At 33.8% G+C, this 19897-nt stretch overlaps 1 protein-coding gene and 1 long non-coding RNA gene across 2 annotated transcripts in view; one reads left to right on the forward strand and one right to left on the reverse strand.

The window, feature by feature from the left end:
* Window positions 1-19897, reverse strand: part of LOC149555066 (uncharacterized) — a 257473-nt gene that overhangs the window by 215732 nt on the left and 21844 nt on the right. The gene's annotated exons all lie outside the window — the stretch shown is intronic.
* LOC149555067 (kinesin-like protein KIN-14I) overlaps window positions 1-19897 on the forward strand; it is a 285467-nt gene that overhangs the window by 214027 nt on the left and 51543 nt on the right. The window contains exons 13-16 of the mRNA XM_089829100.1: window positions 1818-1925; window positions 2118-2255; window positions 2356-2553; window positions 3295-3421. Of these exons, the coding sequence (XP_089685226.1) occupies window positions 1818-1925; window positions 2118-2255; window positions 2356-2553; window positions 3295-3421 (571 nt within the window). The remainder of the gene's footprint in view (window positions 1-1817; window positions 1926-2117; window positions 2256-2355; window positions 2554-3294; window positions 3422-19897) is intronic.

Genomic DNA, 19897 nt, shown 5'->3' on the forward strand with positions numbered 1-19897 from the left:
TAGCATGTAGTCAGTAATTATTATGTAGCCGACGGGCCCCTTTGGGAAGGTTCTTTGGAATAGTATATCTACAACTTTGGATCATTATTGTACTCATCATTGGAAGCACTATGTAATCTGTTCAGCATATATGCTAATAATAACAGGAGAACTACTGTGGTACATGTTCTTGTCTATTTTCTGTATGCATTATACTATTTAGCCCATACGGTAAACCATGATGATGACGACGAGTGCGCAAGGTGAGAGGTTGCACGTGTGGGAAGTTGTAAAGACTGTGAGTCGACAGTGTTGTGTAATTGTAAAATGATTGTAATATCTTAATGAGGTCCTATTATAATTAATTGGGAAGCCTCAAGGCATACTGAAGGAATTATTCTCAGGATATGTTATAAAGGAAGGTTATTTTCCTTCTGATGAAAAAAAAAAGGAAGAAAGAGTGATTGTGTAAGTAATATGCGAAGTTGGTAACTGCGTGTAAGTGATTCAAGGGATTAATTGGATGCGAAGTTCGAAAATCTGGTATTAAGATCAACAGAGGATTGGTCCGGTCAAGAGGACAGAGGAATTTGAGATTATTCATTTCGATTATTCTACAAGGAATGATACAAAGATCAGTTGGACAGTGAGTTCGGTGATCATACCCCTGAGGCTATTTGAACAATGGGTCCATCTACCTTCTACAACTCCTAACGGGGTTGGCACAAGTCCTAACAAGAATTCAAAGTCTCCTAACAAGGTCTGATATGTACAAAATGTATTTTATTGGCTCCTAATAGAGTCCATCCTCTTACAAGGAACTTTTATATTAGTACATCATTAGGTGGGTACCATCCCCACCGGGGTTTTCCCTTTGATCAAGGGTTTCCCTAGTTAACATATCTGGTGTTATTGTGTATGTGTATTTTCTTATGGTTTCTGGTTATATTGCTTACATGGTTAAGGGTTAATAAGGTTGATAAATGTTTTAATGGTTGGATGACTGATTCAATCCCCCCCCTCCCAGTTATTTTGGTGGACTTTACTTTCTAACAAATATGGCATCCCTTTTTCTAAACTTCCTTGGATTGGAACCTTTCCTTATTGAAACTTTTTAGTAGTAAAGGAGCTTACTCTCTATTTCCTCCATTTTTCTGACAAGGCAGATATCAAAGAAAACCTTTTCTAATGAGGCCAGTTCTCCTACAATAGTCCTTTTCCATTTGCAATTGTATACTGGCATCTTCTTTCTCTTACCATAATGACCAAACCATCTTATAGACAATTACAATAACCTAATATTTGTTTCCATTACATGAGATCTCTTACTCGTCTCTTGTTAGCAATTGATTATAATGTCAAGGGTTTCAATCTATTTGCAATGAAATTCTCTACTTACCTGTCAGAGATTAATACTTTTTCTTTTCTGAACATATTGTTGCTAAAATAGTGTAATTCATATTATGCACAAGTATTAATTAGTTTTAACAAAGGTAGCAGTGCTTAAAGTTATAGCCTAGAGAACAAGGTAAGGACTTCTGTATTTTCTTCAATGTAAACAATCAAAACTTTAATTATGCCACTGTCTATTTCTGGGCAATTAAGAAATAAGAGATGCTAATGAATTCTCAGCTATTCCAATCATATTTATCACGAGACAATGAAAAATATATGCATTTTTATCATCCATCCTTGTATCTGCAGCATTTATTGTTACAAAGAAAAATTTCCTTAATATGATGCAAGTGATTCTCTATTTTTGGTCTATAAAGCTTGCATTATTGGTAATATTTGAATTCTTTTTAAATAATGTTCACAATTGCCTGACTGCAAAATAGACTGTCTTGGTCAATGCAAGGAAGGTAAACCTTTCTTCCGATTCCCATCAAACAACAGTCCTGCAGGAACAAGAGAAAACTGTACAAATTCAGAATCTTGAGGCTCAGGTAAGCGCTAAATAATTCAGTCTTATATTTTCATCTGAGAACAGAAAACTTCTTATTTTCAGCAGTAGAAGCAATTGAACTTTACAATATATTTATTTGACCAAGCTTTTGAAGGTTTCAAGTGAAATGAGAGCAATAAGATGTTAGTGATACATCACAATTTAATATCTTCACCAACTACAACCTTACCAGGTGGACATTTTGCGGAATGAATTAAAAGACAAATCAGACAAGCTGAGATGTAGTGAAAAGAAATGTAAGATGCTGGCAAGTGAGAAACAGCTACTTGAACAAAAGATTTTTAGGATTGAAAAAGGTAAGGCTGACAAGGTGAGTAATGATCTAGATTGGTACATGTATACATCACATATTTCAGTGAACTTAGATTTGAGATGGGGATAATAATTCTCAAATTTATAAAATTTAACAGAAAACCAAAGGTCTTGAAGCCATGTTTGAGAAAGAGAGACAAACACTTTGTAATTGCACTGCAGAATTACAAAAGACAGTTACAGAACGCACACAAGACTTGGGTGCAGCAAAATCTACTCTTGCTTTGCATACATCTGAACTTCAAGTGTTATGGGAATCCATGAAGGAATTAAAGGAACTTCGTGACTTTAAGAAGGTTAGATGATCTCCAAAGTCTGAATTATTGGCAGGCCAAGAAAATAAATTAATATATTTGTTTTGTATATAATTGATCGAGTGAGTTATTGAAACAGTTATACAAAATTTTCATGCTTTGTAAATCTTTAGGCAAAAACATCCTGCTCCAGTGAAGTAGGTAAATTTCCACTCAAATGCTTGTAATTCAGACCAAATATTCCACTAAGTATACAAGCCATAAAACAATTCCAGAGTGCATGTAGTATAGAAACTCCAGTGCATGAACCACCTAATAGTATTATATATGGGCAGTTTGTCTACTAAACTTGCCTGCATGCGTGTCCTCAATTGTAGGGCATTCACACATTTGTACTCATTTATATACTGGTTTTCTCTTTTGGAGATTATCATGGCAATGCCTATATAGGCTTTCAAAAATCACAACAAAATCTTGTGTATAAGGCTCAACAATCAGTACAGGTAATTAATACCCCTAAAATTTATTTCATTATAATTGCAGCAACCGTTGTTACCAGAAATATTAAGAACTAAAGTAAACTACATTCGGACACCAATACGTGCCTTTAATTGTTACTTTGATTTTATATCTTATCTAGTTAAGTTTGGGAATTCGGTGTCTGATTATTTCTTTTTCTTAGAGACAAATAAATTGTAAAATAAAATTTCGTAATATATATTTCAAACCCTAGTCTTTTTCCTATGAAATGTTTGAGGTTTTTCTTTATTGTTTATCTTTCAGGGCGTTGATAAGAAAGATCTGCAAAATTCTGAAATCTTGAAATGGCAAGCGGACAAAATAACAGCTCTTGAAAAAATCTACAAAGATGAGCTGACTCTCCGCAAAAAATATTTCAACCAGATCGAAGGTAAGTTTAGTTCTTATGGTTTATTTAATTCTCTTTTTTTAAGGATGTTGCAATAGTAAGAATTATTCAGGAAAGAAACAGTTTTTCTGATTTTAATTTTTACTTTTAAGAGACATGACTGTAATTTTTACTAATAGCATCAACTAATTATTTAATTAGTTCTTGATCAAACTCATTTCTCCCTCTTTGAGCAACAGTAATCTTGTTCTTAACTATTAAATCTTCCCATCCAACCTCCTGGGCATTTACGATTATTCCATAGTAATTAGCAATGAAGATTTTGCATCACCATTTCTTGGTAACTTTCTGTAATAACCCCAATAGGTTATAACTTCTTCAAACACCAAAAAAATCTTTATACTTCAGTTGTTTGACATTTCGTCAAACACTTTGCAAGCAAGCTCTGATACCACTGTAATAGTCTTGCTCAATTCCGACTTTAAAATGCTGATTGAAGGCTCAAAGAATTTTGTCAAACACTTTGCATACAAGGGGTCATATGACTGATATAACTTTTTAGATTGCTGCAATGACTCTTGTTTCGATTTGCATCAAAGAGAATGCTTACAAAAAAGACTCCAGATTGTCTAAACAATGACCTAACATGAATGTGCAACTAATTTTGACAATATTCAATACAAATATGTGACTTAACTACTTGCAATATGCAGCTACAGGAACTAGTAATTATGACAAATACTTCGGATGCAACCTAAGATGGCATTAATGCACTTACAACCAAGTGTCATTACTACAAACACCTAGTATGCAAAATTATAACATTATTTATGCCAAAAAGAGAACTTACAGCCAATTTATATTTTGTCAAACAATTGGAATGCAAACTAATAAGCTGATTATCAACTCTAGGGTTGCAATATAGATAGTCTAAAAATTACAACGCTCTTTCAATTGCAAAATCCTAGCCTTCCTTTGATACCAATAATGCCAAATGGCAAACAAAGACAAGTACAATGTGAAATAGTGAAGTGCTGAAGCTATATTTTGTACTCAGCTGAAAACCTACATTTCTCAGAAAATATGCCAAATGAGAAGTGAAGAACCTGATTGTAGATGGCTGTAATAATTTTCTTCAATGCTGCCCCTTCTGCTTTGCTTTTTTCCGATCTGCTTTTTCCACTTGCTTTTCCGGATTTGCTTTCTTCGTTTTGTTTTTTCGAACTGTTTTTTTCAGATCTCTTTTTTTTCGGACTGCTTTTTTGGATCCGTTTTTTTGAACTGCTTTTTCGGATTGCTTTTTTCGGCCTGCTTTTTTTTCGGTTCTGCTTTTTCGGCCTGCTTTTTTTGGACTGCTTTAAAATGGCTTCCTATAATTTCGGACCTACTAGAAATGATTCCTGAAATGCTGAAATGCTGAAAATGGCCTTAGGCCCAATGATGCCCTAGCTGAAGTGACTAAAGTATCACCTCCAAATATGCAACCCTTCAGAAGATATTTCACTTCCTCAGTTATGCATATCCAATGGAGTTTTCGTTCTTAAAGATCAACTGACTATCTGAAACCACTTGGCTCCACAATAGACTATGTGACTGAATCACAATTTGATGTCAAGAGAGAAATAAACAACTGGATGATCAGAATGAAGCCCGGGGTGCCTATTTATTCTTTTTTCTCCACTTTCTCCAGAAACTTCTAGAACATTATTTTATTTTATCTATTAAGTGACTTTATAAAATATTTTATAATTCAAGTCACTTTATTAAATTAATTAAATATAAAGTTACCTTTTAATATTTATTTATTTGATAACTTTATAAATAATTAACTTAATACCACTTATTTATTTAATTAAAATAATTAATTAGTCATCCTCATAAAATATTCATTATTTTGGACAACCTAATTAATTAAATTAATTAAATCAAATTGCCTCCAAAATGGGGACATGACACTTTTGACATATATTATTTTTCATTACAACTTCGTACTCACAGCAATCTTGATTGAAAGCTTTGCACTTAATTTTCTCCCGTAGTATTTTGAATATATCAATCACTCCATTTATACATGAGATCTTACAACCAAAGGCTATATTAAACCATGCCATTGATAATTATTTTGCTGCTAAACATTGACTTCATGCAAAATAAGGTGTTTGATTGCTTGCTCCTTATTTATCAGGCAGAACATTGAAATAACTTCTATTGCCCTCTTCTGGCCAATTAATCAAACCTTGGAATTTATTTATTTAACCGTTGTCTCCACTTTGACGATTAATAATCGAATATTCATTTTCTGGTGAGTGTTTGCTTGTATACTTTGATCATCAGTCTTAATAAACTGCCACCACCATATTTCTCCACAATTGCTCCCGATGAATTCACCCACGCAAAATAAAACATTGCAAGAGAAGAACCAAAAACATCTGGCAAAGTAGTTTGGATTTGGAGATTTTATAAAACTAGTCAATGTAAGTATGACCACTAACTTTAGACTTATCGGTTTGTCTCTTATCGCTGACTTCAAATTTATTGGGTTTTATTGTTTTCTTTGAATACAAATAATTGCTGCTGTCTTATCAAGATCATACTCTTTGATTTGTTAGTCAAAACATTGACTAGAACATAGAGTGTGTTGCTTCTTCCACTGACCGCTGCCTTTTTATAAGGTGAGTTGAGTATGTCTCAAGTCGTATCATTTCTTAATCAAATTGCACAAGAATAATAGTTTATATTGTTTTCATTTAAGTCACTGCTATTAACATTTCAAATTTAGTCTTGGTCTTTTCACTTGCCACTTCCCTTATCACACTGTTGGAGTTTGGATATTTACTGATTTGTGTAAATCCAATTCTTCTTGTAGCAATTTTCTCTTCTAAAGACTAGAGAATTGCAATAATGTGAAAAGGGAGGGGGATATCTCATTGGCAACGCATGACTACTTCCCATTTTGACTTTCCTTTTACTATTTGGGAAGAGACTGTAACTCATCTTTTCCAAGGCCTTACGGATACAGTTGTCTTTCTATATATCCATTATATCCTTAGTAAAGGTGAGAGAAAGGGAGGTCTCGCCTTGAGCCATCTCCACACCAAGTCTAGGAGAAGTTTCTTTGTGCAACTCTCTAACTCAACCTGGCAGCTCATGGCCAATTCTGCTCATTCTTAGTTTCCTCCTAATCCTTGGGAAGAGACTGTAACTCATCTCATCCTAGACCTTATGGATACACTTATTTCTGTATATCTACTATGTCCTTGAGACAATAATATATATTTTCTGAGGTCTTATGGATACACTATTGTTTTTGTATATCTATTATGTCCTATTAAGGGTAAGAGGAAAGGAGGTCTTGCCTAGATCCATTTCTACACCAAGTCTACGATAGGTTACTGTGTGCAACTCTCTAGCTCAGTTTCGTTGCTTGTGACTATCGCTCCCATTCTTATTAACCCCCCAATTCTAATAGCACTTATTTATTTTTGTGTTTTTCAAGTTACTCTTTCAATGAATATGTATATGGAGACATGTCTCTTGTTAATATCTAAACTCATATTAGTTATTTTACATATCACAAATGATATTTTCTCTATGTATTATTATGATTATAAACTATGATAATATATATATATATATATCTCACATATATAATATACGTTTATGCATGTTTTATACACACACACACATATACATGTAAATTTATAAGATCGTTTATTGGAGGAGACTAACCAGATTATATTTTAATGTTTGAGAAATCCACAACTCTGATTCTGAGTTCTTTTATAGTACTGATAATAATCATTTGTAGATGTATCCAGGCTTTCCTTCTATAGTATTGAAGCAGATTTAATTCAAGTATGTATATATATATTGATATATTGATGCAGTTCTGATTTATTGACTCAGATGATATTGCCAATTGTGATTTATATCTCAGCAGATTAAATGCATGTTATATATACGTTGGAACATGATCACGTAGGGGCATGACCCTACGTGGTCATGCTGCAATGCATATACAATATGACTTATGAAAGTACCGATTCATTTAACATTCAATAATACCCAAAATGATCGGTGAGAGTATTGTAAGTAACACTGATACACTTAACAATATCCTTGACAACTAACAATGCCCGATAGTAATGATTGGCATTAGTGATAAGAATATAACATGTGATCAGTAACTTCAGAATATACCAATATTAAGATGATTTTTATATATAAGTATGTGTGTGTGTATATATAATCAGAATTTAATATACAGATTTATCATCAGATATATAAAATTCCATATATTATATTTGCTTCAATTTCCATGAAACTAATATTCTCAACACTCTCTCTTTAGCAAGGAGGGAAATTGAAGAAGATATAATACAAGATTAAACACCACTTAAATGTAGTCAATCAAGTTATGGTGTCCGGCAAAATCAAGCCCGAAGAACCATGATGGTTATCAATGTGTCTAGCAAAGTCTGGCTCGAAAGAACAATGATAACACTTCGCTTCACACATTTAATGTTTGAAGATAGATCAACTATTGATAAGGTTGTCACCTTACAATAGTGACCTTACACATATGAAAGATCGTCACCTTTCATAACACAAGTTTGCAAACAAACTAATTTTCAATTTTTTCATAACTTGCAAATGTATTTACAAATTTGTCATACCAAGTTTACCTCTGAAGTACTCTATTTTCAACCTTGCAAGAGGCTTGGTAAAAATGTCATCATTTTGGTCATTAGAACTGATATAAATCAGCTTAATAACATTTCTATCAACCATGTCTCTTATGTAGTGGTAAGGAGTCTCGATGTGCTTTGATCGATTCTGGAAAACAGGATTAGAAGAAAGTTTGATGCAGTTTTGATTATCACAATGAATCACTATGGGACCTAGTTGCTTTCCAAAGAGTCCAAATAATAGCTTTCTCAACCATACTACTTCATGGGCTCCCATGGAGGCTGCCATATATTCATCTTCGATGGAACTCAAGGCAACTGTAGGTTGTTCTACTAAACCATGATATCATTATTGACCCAAGACTGAAGCAACATCCTATAGTACTTTTGTGGTTTGTAAAGCAACCAGCTCAATCAGAATCAATATATCCTTCAAATTTGATCTCAACATTTTTGTACTTCAACCCAAGACCAATAGTGCCATGTAGATATCTCAAGATATGTTTAGCAGCCATCAAATGAATCTTCCTTGGTTCACACATGAAATGACTTAAGACATTGGTGGCATAGTAGATATCAGGCGTAGTATTTACTAGATACATGAGTGATCCAATGATCTGTCTATAGAGAGTGGGATCAATAGACTCTGAATTTATAGCTTCTTCTTTTAGTTTGTGTAGATTTGTTTCCATCGGAGTTGCTAGAGGTTTGCTATCCATCATCCCAAATTTAGCCAAGATGTCATGGGTGTACTTTCCATTGTTTAGAAAAATATAATCTTTCTTTAGACATACTTCTAGACCCAAAAAATAGTGTAGTAGGTCTAGATCCTTTATTTCAAATTTACCTATAAGATCTTGTTTGCATCTTTCAATTAAGTGATCTTTACCTGTTATCAAAAGGTCATCAACATATAAAACAAGTATTAACATATTACTATTAGATATTTTGAGATATATGTTAGGATCAGCTTCATTTTTGGAGTATCCTAGTTTGGAGAGCTAGCTATCTATCCTTTCATACCAAGCTCGTGGTGCTTGTTTGAGGCCATTAAGAGCTTTCTTTAGTTTACTTACATATAGATTCTTATCTTTTGTAACAAAACCTTTAGGTTGTTCGATATATACTTCTTCATTAATGACACCATTCAAGACAGCATTTTTGACATTCATTTGATGTATCTTCCATCCTTTGGATACTACAATTGGAATAATTGTTCTTACAGAAGTGTATCAAGCAACAAGAGCAAAGGTTTCCTTATAATCAATGCTTGCCTTCTGAGAAAAACCTTGAGCAACAAATCCTGCTTTGCGTTTTTCGATATTGTCATCTGAAGCATATTTAATTTTGTATAACCACTTGGATGAAACAACTGATTTTTCTTTAGGCCTAAGTACAATATCCCAAACATCATTTTGTAATATGGATTGATATTCTTCGACCATGGCATCTTTCCAAGCTTGACAAGTTAGGGCTTCTTCGACAATTGATGGTTCAAATTTAGTAAGCTCAGTTACTAATATAGTATAACAAGATTTATTTCTATTTTTCTTGCTCTCCCTAGAAATTTCATCTGGTTTGGCATTATTTTCCTTGCCCATGATGACATTTTCTTGATATTAGAGATGTCTCTATTTTTTGTATCTTGTAATGATACATTTTCCTCTAATATGTTCTCCCTCTGATTTTCAATTTGTAGATTTTCATCCAAGTTTGTGATGGGCTCATCTTCTGTACTTGTTAATAGTTTTAAAGTAGTGTTTTTTTCAAATTTGACATCTCTTATGATTTCAACTAATCTCTGCCCAGGTACATAGACTCTATACCCTTTGGAGTTCTCACTGTACCCAACAAATATCACTTTTTTCTCAGATAGTTCTAACTTGGTTCTCTTTTCTTTAGGTATGTGAATGTAAATAGGGCAACCAAATATTCAGAGATGACTTCTGTAAAGACTTCTTCAGGAGTTATGTTTTCTAGGATGGAGTGAGGGCATTTGTTTTGAATATATACAACAGTATTAGTGGCCTCCACCTAGAATGAGAAGTGTAAACTTTGATCATGAAGCATGGCTTTTGTTGCTTCAACAATGGTTCTATTTTTTGCTATGCTCCACGGAGTTTTTGGGATAGGGACATTTTAGGGGACGGGGATGTTGTTTCTGGTACGGGTACGGGTCAAAGCCAAAATTTAGGGGACGGGACATCAGGGGACGGCAATTAAAAACATAGGGGATTTTTTTTTATATAGAGACAATTCAAATATGCATATCATAACATTGATAAACAATTCACCTTAGACATTTTAGAAGATCAATACATGGAATATTATCAAATGGCAAATACTAAGTACTTCATTATAACAATATCACATACATATATAACAAAAATCAAGATCCAAGTATCATGCTGAAATCAGAATGAAATAAAGAGAAGTCTAACCAAAATAGTTAGTAAATACTAAACACAATCTTTCCTCACTAAACACGATCTTTGCTCATTGCTGCTACTGCTCTTATGTTTTTTTTCTTCCTCTTAGTAAGTACGCTAAATCTAAAAATGAGTAGAAGAGTTAGTGTTTTAATGGACCAAATATGGGTTGCATATTGTTATTATGTCTTTAAGACGACTAGGGGCCACATGGACAAAAAAAAAAAGAAAAAAATGATATTTTAGGGGCGTTTTTCCTTTACCAAATTGACTGGAAAAAAAGGAACAGCCAGTAGTTTCGGGGACGGATAGGGGACGTCAAAGCTGTCCTCGGTACTGCTGGTCGTCCCCAAGTTTCCTGCCCAAAAAAATTGGTCGTTTCGGGGATGTTTCTAAATTTTCCAAAAAGGGGACGACTCAAGGGACGGCCAAAATCTGTCCCCACGTCCCCGTTTCATCCCCGGTACGAGTACAAGGGTAAAACCCCAGGAAACGCGTCCCTTTGGAGCATAGATTTTTTGTTTCTGCTACCCCACTGTTGAGGATTATAAGGTACAGTAAACTCCCTCTTAATCCCAATAGAGGTGCAAAAATCTTTGAAATTTTCAAAGGTATATTCGCCTCTATTGTCTGATCTTAGAGTTTTTATTCTTTTTGACGTTTGATTTTTCACAATTTCTTTAAACTCTTTAAATTTTAATAGAACCTCATTTGATTCTTGACTTTGAGAAAATAGATCTAGGTTTTCTTAGAGAAATCAAGAAATATTATGTAGTATGAGAATCCTCCTAGAGAAAGTGTTGGCATAGGTCCACATGAACTAGCTCCAGAACTAATGTAGACTTGTGTTCACTAGGAGGAAACGGTCTTTTTACATTATTTCCTAGAGCACATCCTTTACAAATGCCTATATGGTTTAAATTTAAGTTTGGTGTTCCAGTGGTGATTTTTTCTACATTTGGTAGTGCACTAAATCCAATATGCCCAAGACTTCTATGCCATATTTTATTAGGATTTGTTACTTCATGATTTAGGGATTGCTTTTGAATGTTACATAATTTATATAGGGTTCCATCTCTAGTCCCTAGCGATAACATTCTTCGGGTTAGTATTTTTAGGCTAGTACAATAGTTTGTTTTCATTAAAGGAGACTTGGTACCCTTCATCAGCAAGTCCAGAGATGGATACTAGATTCCTTTTGATGCTAGGTACGAAAAGAACATCTTTCAATTAGAGTAACCCCAATTCTTAGTTGTATAGAATGGGTCCCAATTCCTTTTACTGGATTGGTGGAGTTATCTCCGATGGTAACTCCTTCAGTGAGATAATTTCAAAAAGTTTCAAACTTATCTCTGAATCCTGTTATGTGTTGAGAATCACTATTGTCTATTATCCACACATTTTTCATTACATTTCATCTCACTTGATAAAGCTGAGAAATTTTCATCCTTTTTTGTTTCGGCTAAGGAAGCCAGAATTTTCTCGCTTTTTGGACAACTTCTAAAGGTATGTACGAATTTGTCACACTTATAACCTTGAACTTTGGAGAAATCATTTCTTTTGTAATTATTATTTCGTTTTCTTTTATCATTTTTCTTTTGTTTGAATTTTATCTTCTTCCCTTTGTTATTAGAGATTGAAAAAAAAGCTTAATTTTCTCCCTCTCGATTTGAAATGATCCCTCTAGAAATTAGTCTTGATTCTTCTGAGGTGCAATCATTTTTCAGTTGATCAAAAGCTGGTATTGAAGGTCTACTGACTACATTGTCCCAATGCAAATATGCAGAAATCACAATCATATACATATAATTTCAAGAATTCTATATTGTAATGATCAATAATTTAACTTCTATTATTCGTAACAATGCACACATCTACATTCAATTCTATCAACAAAACTATCTTTCATTCACTCAAATAAAGTCAAAATTTCATTTCCTTAAATAAAACCTACATTTGATTAACACATTAACACATTAACTCCCATGGAACTATCTCTTTAAGGACAATATTTTCAACCAATATTTTAACACTTATTTAAAGTAATCAATTCTAGAGGAAAATAATATATATTTTATAGAAGCTCTTGTATAATAATCATCTCAAGAACGTTTTTCTATGTGAGTGTGTGAATTCCATTACCACCCTATAGTTTTACAAGGTTAGACTACCTCTCTTCGACAATATTCCCCCTTTCCAATAATGTGTCATTCCCTCTATTGCATTATAGGAACAACACCAAATGTCAATCCATTATATATCATAAATCAAATTGATTTTTCAATGAAATATAAAATCAAATACTTCCTTATCTCAAGAAGTCTCAAAATCAAGTAACATATTACCTTAAAATCAGATGATATCACACACATACCGATGCTTACTTACCATACCTTGGCATCACCTATGGATTTGACCTTGCTAGTAGGTACTTCATATCCACATCCTACTTATACACATGCACTCACAATACCTTTAGCTCATCCATAATGTCAATAGCTAAAGAATATAATTTTTGAGTTATAAATGTCAAGAGTCAATATTTTCCTTTAACTCATCTTTAATCAAACCTTGATCATGAGTAACAAAAATAATCAACCATACGTACCAACTACATGCGGTGCTCACTAAGGGAGTAAGTGTCCACAATCAATAAGTCAATGTCCATAAAACATAATCAAGTAATGTAATCGTGATACATCTAATTCGTCATTGTTTAAATCTTCATGAAATACAAAGACATCCACACATAAAATCATCATAATGCATACATATGCCTGCAGAAGTTGACATACAATATAATTACATCATAATGCATCATATAGCTCCAAATTAACAACATATATCCAACCAATATGATAAGTAAAATGAATGATAAAAAGGCCACACAGTCAATTGTATCAAGCAACTTTGAGAAAATCAATTCAAATCCCAATAGCACATATCGACCAAGGTCTAAGTCGAATACATAATGACCAAGTCTATGTAATGTTCCTATCCTCCTCTGAGTTAAAACAACGATAAAATAATGGTGTGTGTCCTACAAAAGAGTGTCGTACGGATCCATACAACATATGTATCAAAGAATGGTGGCTCAAAAAGTTCATACGAGAGGCCTAGCTAGTCCGTATGGCTAGAAGTGAGTATGTCATACAATGGAATTTGCTTGGAAATACGGTGGGAAAGGAGTAGGCCGTACGGTAGAAATGGACAGCCATACGGCAGAAATGGATGCAGTATGGTGGGGGAAAGTGGAGAAGAAGTACGGTGGATGGAGAAGGTTTATGCTAGGAAGGCCATACAGTCAGAGACCATGCCATAGGTGGGTCGTACAGTGTGAAATGGAGGTCGTACGGGATATCCTAAGGGCCATATGGTGGTGAATAAAGTAGGTCGTAGACTAGAAATTGCAGGCCGTATGAAGGGTGAGGAGGTTGGTAAAAAAAAGATACTAAAGAGGGACGAATCCAACACAAAACCAAAGCACAAATACTGCCAGTTGAAGTATAGAGAATATATATATTAGATAATAAATAGCTTGCAAGAAGAATGAAGCTTCAACTTGCCAGATCCGAGTGAAGTGTTACAGACGACAAAATAGGGTGAGGGTTGAATCCCACCGAAACCAAAAAATAGCCAAGTAGGGAAGATCTTTCACTTCCAAAACGGCGAACAACAAAGAACTCCAACAATAATTCACAATGCAGAGAAAATAATCCAAATTGCATACCTAAAGATTACCTACAAGTCGTGTTTAAATATCCATTGGGAAACTTTCCAAGGGTATACAAAGATAGTCGACGGCGACACAAACTACGAAAACAAAATAAAAATGGGTCCGAGACATGTTAAATCAATCGGCCCATTAACAAGGTTTAATTAAATACAATTATTTTGTGACGGGGACATTACAGTCTATGTTGAACAACATGTCAATTAGAGTCTAAACAAACAATGCAAGATGACCAAATCATCGATTGATGTTCATTGACTAGGTTGACTAAATAAAATGGGTCAACAACTTCTATAAAGTAGAACTCACATGCATGGTGGATCATCGCATATACATAACACCCATGTAATATACTTGCCACATAGGCCAAAAATTTGAGTCAGGTCAAGGTTAAAAGTAAACTCACATAGTTGAATCAACAAGTATATAAAATATATTCCAATTAATTATGCAACTTCATTCTAGTTTCCAATTCACATGTTGAAATGATAGATACTTTAATAGTAACATTTCATAAACCAATTATCAACCAAATTGTCGAACACAACATATCATCACATGAATATGCCATAATTGAATATACTTGAGAAGTTGACCAACATGTCAAACTTTATTTCATCGTATGTAAGAACCATGTCCTACCAAGCAATTTCCACATCATCAACTGCAAGAAACATAGAATAATCAAGCAAAGCACTAGTTTAAATAGTCAACAACTATTTTATTCGTTGTGTTCAAAGGTTAGCAATTAATTATCCATTTAAGAAGGTAACACATGAAATTATCCAGGGATCTTGATCTACACGTCATCCATCCATCAAAATACCCTTTTTATGGTACATGAAGTATAATTTAAAGCACCATACCTCCATGGGCATCATAGAAAATGTCGACCTACATGTCGGACATGGAACAATAAGCACATCATACAGACATCTACCATATGATCTGCACCACTAAGTAAATCATCTAGATATGCTCACCAATCACCTACAAGGATCAGTAAATCCATTTTTTATCAATTCAGTGACCTCAGGCCCTCAAGCCCATCTAGTTACCACGGTGTGCTTAACCAACATATAAGCACAAGTAGTGATGCATGGCCTTCACACCATTCAATCGTCACATAAAATATGGTTGAGGTTCTTTTTTGCTCAACTGTGAAGCCTTACACTTCCTTCTGATCCTACCTAACTCATAGAATGCCAACCCTATAATGCCCAAATATTATCAATAATCATTTCCTTGGGATCCTACCTAACTCATAGAATTACCCAACCCGAAAATGCCCTAGTAACACAAAAGGTACTTTCTTGGAATCCTACCTAACATGTAGAATTTCCAACTATGGAATGCCCATACAGTACCAAAGATAGGAGGTATTTGGTGCAGCCATGAAACATACTACCTCACACATATGTCTGACCCCACATATGCCCCTATAGCCATAATCATGGATGTGGCAGGGAGATGAAACAAGGGCAACATAGCTTTGGCCAAAGCATTTTGTAGTGCCAGTATTACACTGGTAGGTAGAGTCGAAAATGAAAGCATCACTCCTACCACTCCCTGTCTATCCACATTCGGCACCCACATCGGAAAGTAAGCTTTCCAAAATAATCAAATAAAATAAAAAATGCAAAAGAATGGCATGTTCTTCACAACCTACTCTCTTATACATCCTATCATTGCTCCACACTAAACATGATAGATGACATCACTTCAAAACACAAGACTAGCATCATAAAAGTACACACCCTAGCCACCTCAAGATCAAGAAATCTTGAAATCAGGATTCATAATTCTCAAATCAAAGTCCAAGAAGGAGAAACAAAACTAATAAAATAAAAGTGAACAAGAGTCACAAAAGATAGGTCACATAAGAAATCGGTGGCTAGCTAGTCACAATAATTTTTTTCAAGCTAGCCCCTCATCACATCAAAGTTCATGAAAACTGAACATGATAAAATGAAAACTCAATTCACATAAAGTACAATGACTCTCACTAGTCACCAAGAGAGAGTAGATGTTTAATGACACCTTGCATTCAAGGGCTGTTAAAAACATAACCAAACTTCACATGCATCACATGCAATTTATCTTGATAATGAAATATTTTTAAATGCACAATAGAAAATGCAATAATTTTTTCAAATGAAATCCATGTTCTTCCTACTTATCATACTAGGTTACTCAATGAACCTCATGAATCTAGCATAAAATAAAAATAAATTCTTTTACCATATGTGCATCACATGTCATTTACATAATAAAAAGACTTTTGCGTTGCTATCACAAGCCAAATCTTGAATTCATGGGCACTCATAATGTAGTGCAAAACCAATTCCACATCAGCAATCTCCATAAAATGTGAAAAATTCAACGAGAGTCAAAGTCATTTGAATATTCACCAGTCAACGTTAGTTGATTAGCTATCATTAACTTTATCAAAAATGATGCATATACATATATACTCAAATCTAAAAGAAACCATAATTTTGTTACCAAAATACTAATATGTACCATTTATGTCGATCTTTTGACAGAAGCTTCAAAACTTGTCTAAGAACACAAGGGTGGGAATATTGTAGGAGTGCTTTACCACCCCACCATGAAGCTGTTAAGCCTCTTTGGTATCTTTCCTGACATGAAAGATACCCAGCCCGGTATCAAGGACATCTAACCAGGTAATACCAAGAGATGTAATGGAACTATGCGGTTAAAGAAATCATTTACATTTTGTAAAGAAACCAAAGAAACATTCTTCTATTTTAAAGTACTTTGATAATCATAATAATCACCATATTTCAGAATGAAGTGCAAGGAACATCCATCATTCATTCTCTCTGGAAAAGCTCCTACCAAGAGTATGTTATTATGGAACATAATCAAACATAATTTTCCAAGATCATATTCCTTGATTGTACATATCATAATGAAATAAAGAGTATCTGATTATATCGACAATCAAATCCACTCACATAAGAGACAAAAATTTCATACTTATAGTGCTATCTCACAACAGTTAGGTATAACAATTTCTACACAAAGAAATATCTTAAAGCACCAATATGTGTGTGGATTTTAGAATTTAACAATGAATACAATTCACAACTGCATCATAACGTGAATACTTAATGTAAAGCCTTTCAAATTTTCTTTTATATATAAACAATGGATTGTACAATTAAATCTATCAACAAACCTACATTGTTCCCAGACTTTTCTATATGCCCCTGTTCCATGAATGACACAAATTGCAAAAATTAGAAGAATAGAAACAATTGATAAAAAATAAAGGGCGTAAGACCAATTTCTCTCTCATTACCCTATGAACTGGGTAACTAGAAATCATAGTTATTAATTTGGATACAATTCTGGTTTTTAATCCCTAATCAAGGATTAGAGACCAATGGGCTCTTACGCCCCAACTATGCAAATCAATTTATAGAGATTCTATTACTTTAGGTATCAAAGTGATGGTTGTTTCACTCGTTAAGGTTCCCCAATGAGTAAATACTTGTGTTGAGAACAACAAGAGCGAACTGATCGGATACTATTTTCTTTTACATCTCAATTTCCTCCTTCCCCTAGGGTCCCAGGTTCCACACTCGGGCCTTGTGTTCACTATGCCAGACACACAACTGGATGAATGCTTCCCAAGATATAGGCAATCCCCTAAGTGCTATTATTGATAATTCTTGATCTTCTACCTTATTTCCAATAGGAGATTGTTGATTCTTTATTTCGGAAATTCTTCCTTTATACATTTTTGTATTCATCAGTTGATTGTTTAATGTAAGCAATCTACTTGAGTTGTTGATCTCCAATGTATCCTTAATTGTTTTGAATACTTTGAATGCTTTCTTGAGATTTGATATAGAGGGAAGAATATGATCTTTTACTGAATCAACAATGATTTTCCTAGCTTTATTATTTCGCCTTTTCCAATTGGTTGTTTCTGCTTCATCTTCAGGTATTGAAATATCTGAATCAATGAATGATTCTAATTCCAATTCTTTAAGAATTGTTATAATTTGAATTTTCTATGAAAAAAATTTTGTTGCTCCTTCAAGTGTATCCTCGACTCTAACATTGTTTGACATGATTGTCCCTTTTAATTTATATGTATGTATGTATGTGTAATCATAATTTAATATACAGATTTATCATCAGATATATAAAATTCCATATATTATATTTGCTTCAATTTCCATGAAGCTAATATTTTCAACAATATATATATTATATATACATAGATATATATCTACTTAATAATATATTATCAAGAATAATAATGGTCCATGATAATAATATAGAAGGATACAAATCAAATGTTTAAGTGCAATAGGCCATTCAAACATTTGATTTCATCGATTTGAGTCATTCAATCGAAGCTACAATCATTAACATGTCCATCCTCTCCTATATATATGTTATTTATATTATAACAATGTATGTTGACCTTCAAAGATGTGTTATATTTGCTTTGTAATAGGATGCCCTTAGTAGTTCTCCCTTAATGACAGTGCAATAGGGTGCATCTAGTGGTTTTCTCTTAATTACTATTGCAATAGGGTGCCCTTAGTAGTTTCCCTTAATCATATGCAATAGAGTGCCTTTATAGTTGTTCTCCCTTAATAGTCATTGCAATAGAGTGACCTTAGTGAATCTCTCTCAAACACACACGCACACATACATGCGCGCGCGCGCACACACACACACACATATATCTACTTAATAACTTATTATCTATAATAATAATGCTCCATGATAATAATAGAGAAGGATAGATATCAAATGCTTAAGGTTGATAAGCCATTCAAACATTCGATTTCATTAATTTGAGTCATCCGATTGAAGCTACAATCATCAACACTCCCTCTTAGCTAGGGTGGATGATTTCTATCCAAATAAACAACATAGAGTACTATAGTGACCTTCTGGTAACATTAGGAGCATGGTATGCTTAAGAATATCAACCATATGATATTCACCATACTCATATCTTTTCTTGGTATGTGCATTGACATTATGTCTCATGATGTCTACTAGAGAATATATTTGCACATGTTGTCTCCACTAATACCATGTCTCATAGTATCCACCATGCCATATCTCAGTTTTATAACTTATAGTAGTATGCACACTACTTAGTTACATAAGAGATGTGCTATCGTGATCTCCATAGACATCATCCATATGACATCCATCATGATATTAGATTAAACTATTGTTAAGATCGTGACCTTATAATAGTAACCACAAGAAAACTTTATTGAAAGATCGTCACCTCTCAAGAAGTTTTTCACAAGTTCATATAATAGTTCACAAGAATCTCACCATGAACCATATCAGAGGGTGGGTACACTATGAATATTACCAAAGGGTGGAATAAGGGTTTTCACCTCAAACTTCTCTCTCACAGAGAAAGATGCATTAAGGTACATCTCAGGAAATCAGTAATGTCGAGTCTCCCTCTCAGTAAGGGCTCTAATCCATAACTACAAGCTTGTCTTCAATAATGTACAAACTTTACTTTGGTTAAAGGATTTGGAGAAAATATCGTTTGTCAGAGCTTTAGTGTTAATGTACTTTGAATGAATAGCATTCTAGGTGTTCATCTACAGTTTTAGCATTTTCATAAAGGCCTTTCAGTCTACCCATT

Source organism: Cupressus sempervirens, chromosome 5 (assembly GCF_028749045.1).
Source record: "Cupressus sempervirens isolate cs-2001-9-10 chromosome 5, ASM2874904v1, whole genome shotgun sequence".
NCBI lineage: Eukaryota > Viridiplantae > Streptophyta > Pinopsida > Cupressales > Cupressaceae > Cupressus > Cupressus sempervirens.